The sequence below is a fragment of the Pavona decussata genome, unplaced genomic scaffold (assembly GCF_977016875.1).
Source record: "Pavona decussata unplaced genomic scaffold, jaPavDecu1.1 SCAFFOLD_260, whole genome shotgun sequence".
NCBI lineage: Eukaryota > Metazoa > Cnidaria > Anthozoa > Scleractinia > Agariciidae > Pavona > Pavona decussata.
This window is the reverse complement of record NW_028145663.1, coordinates 460,656-474,694: the sequence shown is the minus strand read 5'-3', so window position 1 is coordinate 474,694 and position 14,039 is coordinate 460,656. Positions and strand designations below refer to the sequence as shown.

At 38.7% G+C, this 14,039-nt stretch overlaps 1 protein-coding gene across 3 annotated transcripts; it reads left to right on the top strand.

Moving 5' to 3' along the window:
- Positions 1 to 8,278: 8,278 nt before the first annotated feature.
- On the top strand, positions 8,279 to 12,984 carry LOC146456133 (uncharacterized). Of its 3 annotated transcripts, none has more exons than XM_085093510.1 (6): positions 8,280 to 8,559; positions 9,092 to 9,352; positions 9,708 to 9,950; positions 10,965 to 11,096; positions 11,834 to 12,021; positions 12,196 to 12,984. In XM_085093510.1, exons 1-6 carry the CDS (start codon positions 8,367 to 8,369, stop codon positions 12,520 to 12,522), a joined length of 1,344 nt encoding a protein of 447 aa, XP_084949636.1. In that variant the 5' UTR covers positions 8,280 to 8,366; the 3' UTR covers positions 12,523 to 12,984. The 3 variants fall into 3 exon arrangements, with proteins under 3 accessions (XP_084949638.1, XP_084949636.1, XP_084949637.1); XM_085093511.1 differs by having other exon boundaries at positions 8,284 to 8,559; positions 10,968 to 11,096; XM_085093512.1 differs by lacking the exon at positions 10,965 to 11,096 and having other exon boundaries at positions 8,279 to 8,559.
- Positions 12,985 to 14,039: the final 1,055 nt, after the last annotated feature.

The window sequence follows — 14,039 nt, the reverse complement described above, 5'->3', positions numbered from 1 at the left end:
TAGTTTACAACATAGGGGGAAGAACAGCGATTATTTACATCGCGGCAGATTGTAAATTTTCTTTTCTACACTGTTGACACTTCTGCCTATTAATCAGGTGTGACAAATGTAAACAAAATTCGATCATCACCGGAAGAATTTACTAAGTCACTTTTCCAGTTAACGCAGCTGGCTTGTCTTAGACTGGTTGCTTACGGACAAGTAATCCTTGACAAGTTTTAAATGCTGAAACTGCTTGCGTGGTTGTAGAGCACTGAAGTTTTCGTTGAGGTGCAAAAGAGGAAAACTGAGTACGTTATTCCATTATTCTGGTCGAGAAAATGTAACTTGTCATGGAAAACTTGCTCATCCTTCACGCAAGATCACGTAACATTGTCAAAAAAAATTGTCACGTAAATTATTGTGTCTGTGTTGTGATCATGAAGAAACCTTAACCTTTTAAAGATAAAGTACAGAAAACGTTCAACCTTAACACACAACACGAAAATATTAAAAAGAAAAAAAAGTTCCTTTAACTTAAGGTTATTTTCGCTCCTCAAATAGCGTGTGCATGGGCTGAGTTCCTTTAATGGAAGCGGACTGGAACCCCAGAGACCTCATTTTGTCTGTTTGTTTTGTTTCTTATTACAAAATATGGATTTGTTAAAGTTTCTATTCCATTGCATTCGATGGCATTCCAGATCGTTCGATGTTACCCTTTCTTTGCAAAACTGGCACGTATGTGCATTGCGAAAGTGTCCACGACCTCACGTAAGTTGGCGGCTAGAATACCTTATCTCAGACGGCAAATAACAAGAAAGGAATGGTTGCCATTCAGTATGGCTGTGGGGATTGAAAATGAAACGTTAATACACAACCGATATGTTCCATACATTCAAACATTAATTATAAAAAAAAAATACTGAAGCAATGCTATCTGCAGACGTTCAAATTGCGTGCCCTTTAGAAGGGCATAGAATGTTATCCCATTTACCAAAGAAAGAAATATCCCCGGGATACAATTATTTCTGGATTTCGAAAAAGCATTTACTTTAGGCTAAATGTGGTCTCATTTAATCTTATTGTATGCTTCGCAGATTTTTAAAACTATCCTAGCCAATGGAATAGCCGGTTTGAGTCACAAAGATAGCGTGGTGTTGTTTCCTATTCCCTGTGTTTTACGCGACTTATACAGATCGTTATACCGGAAAATTGCAATACGATAACGTAATGACCACACGCTTGGCCTGACTCACGTGTTCAGTTCTGGTTATGTTATGTAATTTTTCAATTACATAACATAGCTCATAATGACCGGAAATGACCTTTCCTCTTCGCATTGTGGTTCTACAGCTGTCAAACAAAGCATGATTCCTTCGTCAGGAACTCTTAAATTTCCAACGTGTTAACTGTCGAGTGCTTCTTAGAAGTTTTTCTTTCGATTTGTCGCTTCAAAAAGGTTAATTTCCTCTTTGAAAACTGCATAGTTGCCGGTCTAAAACATGTAAACAATATGGCCGCCACAACAGTGGACAAAAACATCCCTTCTAGGAGAGGGAGCAGATTTTTATCCACGTTTAATGAATAAATCAAACAAGGATTTGACGTCACACAGGTAGGGATGAGGGGGTCCCCTCCTTCGTGATAAACGCTACGATAATAGATTTTGATTAGACCGTTTTTGTTGAAGACAATCAGAATGAAGACAATCAATGAGTGTTGCAAGGGCCACCGCGACAACATAAAAGTACCGGATCCTGTAGTGAAGGATCTAATCATCAAAAAAATTGTAAAGCAAATAATCTAAAAAAGAGCAAAGCTAATTTCACTGCCAGGGAAGTATATTTTCCAATATTTCGAAAGGCACGGCCTTTCGTCTACAGGGTATGTTTGAGACTGACCCTGTGGCAAGGTATGTTACAATTTTAAACAGTTACATGCAATAGATACCAGTCCTGAAAGACTAGGCTAAAATTACATAAACAAAAACGTTACAATTTGAACTTTGAAAATACAACTGGTAAAGAGGTATCAGCAAATAGCTAAAGTTACAACATGGAAGACGAAAACAGAATACGTCACAATGAGTTTTTCACATAATTTAGGAAGATTAAAGACGGGAAAAATGTTCATATCTCATCTCTCCTATTAAGACCTAAGCGTTCAAGGGTTTGACCTCTGTCGATGAGGTATGCCTCTATAGCTTTGCGTACAGTGTCACGATTAGATTTGATGAGTTCGAGAGGAATAAGGAGCATGCCAGAAGCGTTATGGTCGTTCAGTAGGAAGAAAATGTTCTGACACTGTGGTAGGTTTGGAACTGTTTGTTTGTTTGTTAACTGGTCTTCGGTGTTGGTTAAAACGGTCTTTAAGTCGTCGTTTTGTTTCTCCAATGTATTGTTTGTGGCAGCAGTTGCAGTGTACCATGTAAATAACGTTTTTAGAGTAGCAGTCTAAATGATGAGTAATATGTCTAGTTTCACCGGTAGAATGAGATGTGTAACTGGTACGTTCCTCTGTTATGTAGTTGCAAGTTAAACAGTTAAACAGTTGTCTACGTAGTTTGGCGCTAACTAGTAAATCACTAAGGTTGTTGGTCCGTCGCAAAGAAGAGCCATGATTGAAGCAAAAAATTACGTTCCGACTAAGTCAGTGACGGTGTACCTGCCAACTTTTTCTGGCTCAAGGCGTGAGATTTTTATTCTAGGAGTACCACGATTTTTGAAGACAACACGACTATATCCGCAGATTTTCGAAGACTTCCGAAGAGTTCCGAAGACGCTCGAAGATTTCTGAAGACGTTCCGAATAATTCTGAAGTTCCTAAGATTATGCTCCATATGGACCTTCAAAAATCAGAGGTTTCGGGGAAAGTATCGTCATTTACTCATGTTACTCGGACTTTTCGTTTTTGGCATTGGTTTGAGTTAACATATTTTTAGTAAGAGCTCACATTTTTCAACCAGGCGTGAGAAATTGGTCCGTAAGCGTGAGCTGGCGTGAGATCAAAGTTTTCAACCAAGCTGCAGGCGTGAGAGTTGGCAGGTATAAGTGATCATGAAGGCCGGCGTAGAATACTTACTCAGGGGCACCTCAACAAGAACATTGTTCAGTGAAATAGTTAAAATGTTCTTTCCTACATCTATTCCCACATTTGATTATTCTATGACCTTTTAAAAGGCAAATTGTGTAAGCTAACACAGTTTGATATGTTCCGGATCGCTTTAGCTAAAAATGAAATCTTTAGCGAACGGAATCTTATTCCCCGAATTTACAAGCTACTGTGGGGCCTTTCTGAAAATGCTACAAGCAATTGCAAAGAGACTTGAGACACACTCTGTTATTGGGTACTTCTTATTACTTTATTCTACGGGTGAAACTAGACATATTACTCATCATATAGACTGCTACTCTAAAAACGTTATTTACATGTTACACTGCAACCGCTGCCACAAAAAATACATAGGAGAAACAAAACGACGACTTAAAGACCGTTTTAACCAACATCGAAGACCAGTTGACAAACAAACAAACAGTTCCAACCCACCACAGTCTCAGAACATTTTCTTTCTAACGACCATAACGCTACTGACATGCTCCTTATTCCTCTCGAACTCATCAAATCTAATCGTGACAGTGTGCGCAAAGATCTCATCGACAGAGGTCAAACTCTTGAACGCTTAGGTCTTAATAGGAGAGATGAGACATGAACATTTTAACCGTCTTTAATCTTCGTGAGTTAAGTAAAAAATTCATTGTGAGGTATTTTGTTTTCGTCTTCCATGTTGTAACTTTAGCTATTTGCTGATACCTCTTTACCAGTTGTATTTTCAAAGTTCAAATTGTAACGTTTTTGTTTATGTAATTTTAGCCTAGTCTTTCAGGACTGGTACATATTATAACTGTTTAAAATTGTAACATACCTTGCCACAGGGTCAGTCTCAAACATACCCTGTAGAAGAAAGGCCGTGCCTTTCGAAACTTGGAAAATATACTTCCCTGACAGTGAAATCAGCCTTGCTCTTTTTTTAGATTATTTGCCTTACAATTTTTTTGATGATTAGATCCTTCACTACAGGATCCGGTACTTTTATGTTGTCGCGGTGGCCCTTGCAAACACTTATTGATTGTCTTCATTCTGATTGTCTTTAAACAAAAGCGGTCCAATCAAAATCTATTATCGTAGCGTTTATCACGAAGGAGGGGACCCCGTCATCTCTACCCGTGTGACGTCAAATCATCATTTGATTTCTTCATTAAACCTGAATTAAATTCTACTCTCTCCTTCAAGGGATGTTTTCTGAAGCGCATCCTTACAAACGTTTTATAGAGGGAAGGGACCCCCTCATCAACCTCGTTCCCAGGGTCTCTCTTCTTCCCGCCTTAGCGAGAGAGAGAGAGAGACCCTGGGTGAAGCTGGTCACGTGGCACCCAAAATCTGGGTGCTTGACAAAATTTGTCGTTAGGGAGGGGTAGTAAGGTATGCAGTTGTCGCTTTCTCAGAAGGACGGAGAAGCCAGCTACGAACTTTACGACAGCAAGCAGTTTTACAACCAAGCATTTCTACATCACACACTCACTTGAGACCTGGATGAGGTTCACGTTTCTTCCACTCAGGTAGAGTGTTGTTAACCCAAAATAATTATTTTAAAAACAGTCGTATCGGGACGCCAGAGGGAAACCGACAGACGATGGAGGACGCTTGAGTCAAAACCTAAACAGGCATGGTGATTAGAATTAACAGAAGTATCGCTGGCTTTACGCCTTTTAACAGAGCTCCAAATGGAGTGAAATGCAAAAGAAGATCAATTTTAGTATTGCCAAATGGAATACCAAGAATTTTTGGCAATAGAATGTAAGCAGGCGAAGTGTTCAGAAATACCAACGGACTGAAGCAAGCCGCGTGTGAATATAACGTACTTTTCATCTTAGTTTATTCCCTATGTCCTTGACTTTAAGACGTAGTTAAACGAAAAATATTGAGCTCAGAGCGCTGATTGTGATCGAAAACAATGTATTTATTCACAGGAAATCGGTGACCAAATAAATATTCAATATTGTGCTTCGCGAATTACATGTAAATAAACAGATTACTATTAACAAGAAGAATGTATTTGCATTTTCTTGTGAGTGATGTACTATAATGCTGTTACTGAAAGAATTTTTTATAAACTACATTTCATTTTATAGAGCAAAAGATGTACTTATTACCGCAGTTTAAGCTTGAATAAATGCTATTTCTGGTAGAATTCATGGAATCAGTTCCAACTAGTGTAGATAAATTACTCCGATTCAAGTTGTAGAATTTATGATCAACCTCTGCTTCATTGACCGTTTGAAATTCCCTAGATTGTACTTAATATACAATTTTTGCAGCAGACAGGAAACTGCGCCAAATCTCTCGCATTTCGCGTGCTTATAAAATCGCACCCGCTTGAAAATCTCTGATCGGCTCTTGCGAATAAAATAATTGAGTAAGTGTACCCCTACTGGGGAGAAGTTTGTCGTGTGCTGTCACGTGACCAGCTTCACCCAGGGTCTCTCTCTCTCTCGCTAAGGCGGGAAGAAGAGAGACCCTGGGAACGAGGTTGCCCCCTCATCCCTACCTGTGTGACGTCAAATCCTTGTTTGATTTATTCATTAAACGTGGATTAAAATCTGCTCCCCCTCCTAGAAGGGATGTTTTTGTCCACTGTTGTGGCGGCCATATTGTTTACATGTTTTAGACCGGCAACTATGCAGTTTTCAAAAAGGAAATTAACCTTTTTGGAGCGATAAATCGAAACAAAAACTTCTAAGAAGCACTCGACAGTTAACGCGTTGGAAATTTAGGAGTTCCTGACGAAGGAATCATGCTTTGTTTGACAGCTGTAGAACAACTATGCGAGGAGGAAAGTCATTTTCGGTCATTTACAAGCTAAGTTATGTAATTGAAAAATTACATAACATAACCAGAACTGAACACGTGAGTCAGGCCAAGCGTGTGGTCATTACGTTATCGTATTGCAATTTTCCGGTATAACGATATGTATAAGTCGCGTAAAACACAGGGAATAGGAAACAACACCACGCTATCTTTGTGACTCAAACCGGCTATTCCATTAGCGAGGATAGTCCACATTAAGCATCCCGCGAAAATGCCTAAAGTAAATGCTTTTTCGAAATCCAGAAATAATTGTATCCCAGGGATATTTCTTTCTTTGTTAAATTAAATGGGATAACATTCTATTACCCCTAAAGGGCACGCAATTTGAACGTCTGCAGATAACATTGCTTCAGTATTCTTTTTTTTTAAATTAATGTTTGAATGCATGGAACATATCATTTCATTTCATTTTCAATCCCTACTGCCATATAATCGCAACCATTCCTTTCTTGTTATTTGCCGTCTGAGATAAGGTATTCTAGCCGCCAACTTACGTGAGGTCGTTGACACTATCGCAATGCACATACGTGCCAGTTTAGCAAAAAAAGGGGTAACATCGAACGATCTGGAATGCCATCAAATGCAATGGAATGGAAACTTTAACAAATCCCTATTTTGTAATAAGAAACAAAACAAACAGACAAAATGAGGGGTCTGGCGTTCCAGTCCGCTTCCATTAAAGGAGCTCAGCCCATGCACACGCTATTTGAGGAGCGAAAATAACCTTAAAAAGTTAAAGGAACTTTTTTTCTTTTTAATGTGTTAAGGTTGGACGTTTTCTGTGCTTTATCTTTGAAAAGTTAAGGTTCCTTCGTGATCACAACACTGTCACAGGAGCAATCTTCTGTGACACTTACGTGATCTTGCGTAAAGGATGAGCAAGTTTTCCATGACAAGTTACATTTGCTCGACCAGTATAATGAAATAACAAGCTCAGTTTTCCTCTTTTGCACCTCAACGAAAACGTCAGTGCTCTTCAACCATACAAAAAAGGTTTCATTTAAAACTTGTCAAGGATTAATTGTCTGTATGCAAACAGTCTAAGGCAAGCCAGCTGCGTTAAATGGAAACGTGACAGTAAATTCTTCCGATAATGATCGAATTTCGTTTACATTTGTCACACCTGATTAGGCAGAAGTGTCAACAGTGTAGATAAGAAAATGTACAATCTGCCGCGATGTAAATAATCGCTATTCGTCTCCTATGTTGTAAAAAGTTTTTATACTGCTTAACTGCGTACAAAGATCTGTTGAAGAGTTTCTCAATCATCCACTCAGGCATTATTTTTTTACCGTAAATTTTTGTGTGTATTTGAAACTGCTATCGCGTGACTATTTTATAACTTCCTGTAGGCGGCTAAAAATGGCTGCTAACGTGCACGGAAAGGCGGAAAATAATCACGTTTTTCATGGCGGTAGATGTGCGCCTTTTAGTGGGTAAAGGTTCTTCGGTCTATCATCCGAAGCCTGAGAGTGATTTCTTGACTTCCTGCATTGTTATTTATTTTCTTTTTTTCTTTTTCTTCTTCTTACTTCTTCTTCTTCTTTCTTCTTACTTATTCGTTTATTTTACATACCTTTGTTTGCTTATTTCCACGTACGCTCGCTAACTAAGATTAATTTAAATGCATATATCCTTTTTTTAAGTAAGACATCCGATGTATAAACATTTTTTAAGCCCATCGTTTTCACACCTCCACATTCCTTTCGCCCCAATTCCTGTTCTTTGTGTTTAATTAATATGTGGAAATAAAAAAAAAAACACTTGAAACTTGACTGTTCTCTATAAATTAAATTAGTTGACGAGCTTTTTTCACCGCAATTACTGCAATGGAAATTAAAAGGCAGTCATTCAGGATCAAGGGTTTTTTTCACATTTTAAGTCCATAATTTTGGAATTCTCAGTCTTAAAGATAGATTGCCTTGCGTGACTGGTGTTCATATCTCATGCATTATTACGTTTTTACAAGACAGCAATTTCTTGGAAAGACCTGACAGAAATGGGAAGTGTCGATGTTTTCATATCAGTTCATGCATGCAAAATATTCCTTCGTGTAATATTGTGTACCAGAATACGTCTTTCTATAAGTTCAGTGTTAGTGAAAATACGACCTTGGCTTCGCTAGGTTCGAAGAAGATAAAGTAGACATCTGTTACAACAAATACAGTCGAACAGTGTTTCTTACCACGAGATGACCTAAGTACTTACTGAAGCTAATAACTAATCACTGGCAATAAAAGACCTCAACCAGTTTGCTGCTAAACTGATATTACTTTCAGCAACACCCGTCCAGGTCAGGTGTTTATTGCAGAAGGGTCATTTCGTGACAAACGAGATTGTTCTTTTTTTGTGACAAATGAAATGATTCCAAAAATCACCCCGCGGACTTCGATCGTGGGAGTACGAAACGTGCAGATATCTAAAAGGCGTGAAGAATAGATTATAAACCACGTTTGCTCCAAATGAGCTGCTCACAGATCGATCCTGAATTGGATGAAAGACTCAACGATCTTGATGAACTAATACAGTCTAAGCAAGGATTCGGATGCTCAAATCCCGGGAGCCTACCAACTCCAGCGGCAGACGCAAACGAGTCAGACTGCGTTTTGCCTACTCGGCAGTTTTTTAATGGATCTTCCTCGTTTAACAACCCAGGTCAGGATAAATTGAGTGTACATTAACGTTACATGATGCTTCGTGTTTGACTTTGAGAGAGTATTTTATGTAGCCCACTTGCTGTTAGAAGCGGCTTCTTTCTGGAACTCGCTTATTGTGGTTAGCATGAGCGACCTTCAGGAACTGTCATTTGCATTTGATTTTGCAATCTGTAAATACGAGGTTAAAATATAGTTGCATCACTTGCTAGGAAATTGCCTGAAATATTGAAATCTTGCTGAAATTTTGCTCCTTAGCACAGGGTAGAGACTGACTTGATTGCAATTTGTAAACATGCCGCTTTCGCGAGGGAAAGACTGGGTCAGTTTGTCTTGACTTCATTCGATGTTAGTTTTTGATATAGTTCGCGTTGTTGCTTAGCAATAATTAGTATCTTCTACAAAATGGTATCACCACATACAGTGGCTACATTTTTGACAGAAACTCCATAAGCTTCTTAAACCTGTACCTTTCTCAAGGGCTTTAAAACTAGCATTGAGGCTTGCAAATGTAATTTTCATTGTTACTGTAGAAAACCCAGAAAACGTGGAAGAAACTCTGAAGACTAGCACTGAGTCCTCAAGTAAGATTCCTGAAGTTGAAGTCGAAGTCCAGATAATAGACTTAAAGGATGCGTATAGCAAAACGATGAAGAGAACTCGTCAAGGATTGGAATATCCCTTGAAAGACTCGGAAGTAACTGTTGCGATGCAAGCATCTGAGGAAATCACCTGCGTTCGAGCTTATATTCAGAGGTGTCCTGAGGCTGCAATTAAAACACATGACACTATAGGTAGGCCATTGAAAATTTAATGCTAGCAGTATGCAGGATGTTTGTCCCATGAACCTAGTTTAATGGCCTTAGCTCTCACGAGTCTCCTGTAGCTAAGTGGAAGAGGACCCGAACTAATGATCGGAAGGTCTTAGGTTCGACTCCTGATAGGAACACTTAGATTTTTTTCCGAGTATGCCTTTGTCACCTTACTCAATAATATATCATTCTCATTTATTCACCAGGCTTAAAATATTCCATCACATTTATTCCAAATTCAAGATATCTTGGTTATTATTGTAACGGTGTGGCTTTGGGTGTCTACTGACGTCGTCTAATGTTTTATCTGAGTTTTCCTTCATTTTAAAACCCCTAGGTCTCGTTGAACTTGATGTAAACACTGAACATAATGAGGGTAGAAGTCGAGTTGTCAGCATAGATCTTGGCTCCGTGTACAAAACAAAAGACGGGAATCCAGTGTACTGGCTTGAAAAGGCAGACGTCATGCAAAGGAATAAATGGGAACTGATCATCGCAATGGAGTTCAGTTCAGGCTTGACTGGGAATGTCACTTCAAGACCTTTCAGAGTCACAAGTGACAAGATGAAAAGGAAAGAAGGTTTGTATTTTGTTATGAGATAAATAGTAATAGTTGAACGAGCATAGCTTCGAATCTCTCGATCTTGATCGATGCTGTAATTTGGACCTCCACACGAAACTTACCGGATGCACTTGCTTCAAATCCATGCTTTAGCCAACGAATTCACGTTGTCCTCTATAAGGAATTAAAAATGGTACTCCATTTTACATAGGCAATTTGACGTTCAGTGGTGATTCTCAGTAAAACGATGATGCTGATGAATTAGCAACTTTCTGCAACATTTCGATAAGACGTTTCATCGTTTCATGTCTTCCGGTAATTTTGTGACCTTTTGTGAGCTACTTAGTAGATTCCACCCCCCCCCCCCCCCATTCCCCTCATTTAGGCTCTACCCTCACTGGCTTGAAAAAAATATTTATAATTCTAGACCAATACAGTATTTGTTTTAAAGTTGCTCAAACGTTTTAAAAGGCCCATAAGTGATTAAAATCTTATCTCTTCAGAAAGTTGCAATGCACATGTACAATCACTGAAACACTCACATGCAGAGCAACTAGGATAAGAGGTCTGCTACAGCAAGAGAATTTACATACCTTGGCACTTTTGCTGCAAAGCCGGTTGATCAAAGCACTTTTCTATGGAAATGTTCATTTCTCAGCATTTAACAGAAAAATGTTTGGACTTTTGTTTTATAAGCTCTCTTCAGTTTAAAAGGCCTTGAGTCATGGTCTGGTTTTGAAAAAAGATTATTTCCTTAGCTGCCGTTTATACCGGCGGGGATTGTTGGTTAACATGAGAGTTTAGGGCATCCAGTCTTTTTTAGTGTTATAACTTTTTGGAGATTGAAATTTACCAGATATGAAACCTAGGGCAAAGGAGAGAGAGAGGTTCTTATAGCCAATGATGACATTGTAGTGATGGTCATCAATGGCATGTTTTCAGTTGATACACTGCGAATTCAAAACACTTCCTTTGCATATCTTTGTGGTTTTCAACAAACTCAATAATCTAAGGATGCAATGGTTTCCTTTTTAGGATCCTTCGCTACCTCCAATAAAGTGCAACAACTATTTTGCAAGATTGCGGGGTCAAACATCCACCCCGAGGTTAACAATGACCATTGTAGAAGGCACAAGTTCCATTCTATCAATGGATTTCAGAAAGGTTCTAACCATTCTGTTGTATTTATTCTATTATTGTAATACTAGTTAAGTCTGGAGTTGTACAACTTAGTTAAGTCACGAGTTATGCAACTTCTCAAGGATTTTTGAAGGGACTGACAACCAACCTTTTTACAGGGGGGAAAAAAGTCTTATAGTAGCAAATGGGGAAAAACAAATGAAAGAGAGAAAGAAAAAGAAACAACAAGAAAAGAAAAATACCGGCAAGGTAATAAACAAGACAAAACCCTTTCCAACGACCATAACTACAGAGTGTACCAAAAAAGAGTAAAATAGGTTTTAGATAAAGAGGCCTTCACTTTCTGCTTATAGAATTTGCCATTGTTATAGGAAACTTGTAGTGTTTAGGTGTCCACAATTAGTAGAGGGGACCTCTCCACGCAGCTACACATTCATTGAGTCATTCATTCATTCATTCATTCATTCATTCATTCATTCATTCATTCATTCATTCATTCATTCATTCATTCATTCATTCATTCATTCATTCATTCATTCATTCATTCATTCATTCATTCATTCATTCATTCATTCATTCATTCATTCATTCATTCAGTCATTCACTCTCTCACTCACTCACTCACTCACTTATGATATATGCTTTCGACTAAAACATTGTGAGAGAGTAAGAGCCCTTTGTGACTTATTAGAAGAACAGAGGCCTTAGAAGGGGTTATGATCTTAAGGATTTTACAGTATGCTCTCTTTTTCTACCATCAGAATGTGCAAGTGATGCATGTGATTTGAGTGAAGAGTTCAGGGAGTCCAGCTTGATTGCAGTAGAAGGCTCTTCAACCAACCTCCTTCCTGTTCAGAATCCTAGTCATTATTTAGACTCTAAATCTCTTGACCCGCTTGACGAAGGAACAATCTGGTTTCTGCCAAACACGTTTTTGGACAAGCACGCGGTAAGTGCTAAGTCCTTCTTCCCAGGTAGTCCTAATGAGTTTCTCGCACTTCGGTTTTGGACTTCTTCATACCAATCTGATCGTCTGGAACACCTTATCGACTTTCTTAGTGATAACCTGCTATCAAAATAAAGTTTCTCATCTTTTCCCAACTAATAAATGGCTCTATTATAGGTTTTAAAGTATTACGATCGCGAGCAAAGGTTTCACTGCGCCGTTGAACAGGAAGAGGTTCCTGGTTTGCTGCAGTTGGTCAGAAAAAAATCCGAGAAGGTCAGCTCCCGTCGAAGGGCAAAGGGACCAAAGTCTGTTCAAGAGGACCTTTGGTGGGCTTGTGGTAGGTGTTTCTTTGAACGTCGCAAGAAATCGACCTTAAAGGATCATGTAATTCGGAGAGTTTGTCAGAAGTCAATCAAGGATAGAAATTCAAAGCTGAAAACTGACTTAAACGGCGTCGTTTGCGACGCCACTTCAGTTTCGACTTTGAAGAAGAAACGTTAGAGAAATATTCGTGGAAAGACTCCCACACATTATATGTTATAATTGTTCTAAACTTCGCGTAAAGCTATTTTCTCAGCTTTTTGTTTCATCCTCAAGCAGTGAACTTTTACATCTCGACTTGTGCTAAAACTCTTCTCGATTGTACAACCCCACAGGTCAGCCTATATGAAGACACCAAATACCACCCTTCCCTTAAGTTATGGCTTAAGGGGACAGGCTTCCTTATGTAACATAGGTACTTTGTATATCTTTACTGTTAATGAAGTTTTCAACTGATAGAAATAACCATGCTATCCCTTTGTTCACCAAAGTAATACCCTGTCTGTAGGTTTTCTCCGAGTTGAATCCACTTCTGGTATTCTTATGTAATGTGTAGGAGAATATATCATTTCTTTCCTGACGGGCAGAAGGAATGACGCAAAACTATTTGAAAGTATAACAATAAAGATGAAGTTGAAGTTCTGTTGAGTTAAATTTATTTTATAAGTATGGTTAAAGGATTCCTTTTCGAAAAATGCAAGCAATGCAGTGTTTGTTTGATTTCTTTGTTTTGTAAAGGATTTAACACATTGCTTAGTGGAAAGATACTAGCATGAAGTTAGGGATAAAATACGCAATATCTCTCGTCACACAGACACACACACCACACATTCATACACACACGAACTAAACACAATTACTGAGCAATTGGAGGAAGCACACCTGTAGACTCAGTCAACTCAAAATATACCTAAAACACTTATGAATAGCTCAGCGAACGGAAGAAGTAACACTTTGTATTCAAACATCTAGTAATCTTGAATGAAACCAGATTTGATTCGACAGCGTGAGAGGTTTAATGTTTTTATCTATAGAGTTCCATGTTTTGTGGCCTTAAAACCCGATATTAAAAATTTCATAGTCGGTTCTTACTACCGGTAACGTGTAGGAGAGTTTTGAGGACACTCTTATGTTAATGTTATGTGCCTTATTTTCTCGCATAAAAAGTGCCCAGTTTGTTCAGATCACTCAGTCTGCGCCGTAGCCATTCCAAGAGCCCGTGAGAAGCCATCCGGTGAGAGGATTACCTTTAGGGATGTTAGGGACCAGCGCAAAGCTAAAACGCTAACTGCTCTTCAACAGCAGGACTGGAGGATCCGGAAGCATTGGTTGGTTATTTATCTCACACACTCTTCAATTTATTTGACAAATATTTTCTCCTCATAAGGGTGAAGACGTCTTCAAAAGACCCTCCATTAATATCACCATTAGTTAAACATCTACTTGATAAGCGAAGGAAGTTGATTCGCAGGGGATTCGCTTTCCCTGATCTTCAGGATCGAATTGATGAACTTATTCGCAGAAATCAAGTCAGTGCCGTTAAACATGAGAACAATAAGCTCAAATCCTGTACAAAAAATGGTGGTATACTGTTAACTCGTTGACTGGAAGGAAGCAATAGACCTTGTTGGCTTCGCTGTCTTGTTGCCTCATTACAGATCGTGTGACGGTCCTCTAAGTAGTGGTCTCTTTTAGAA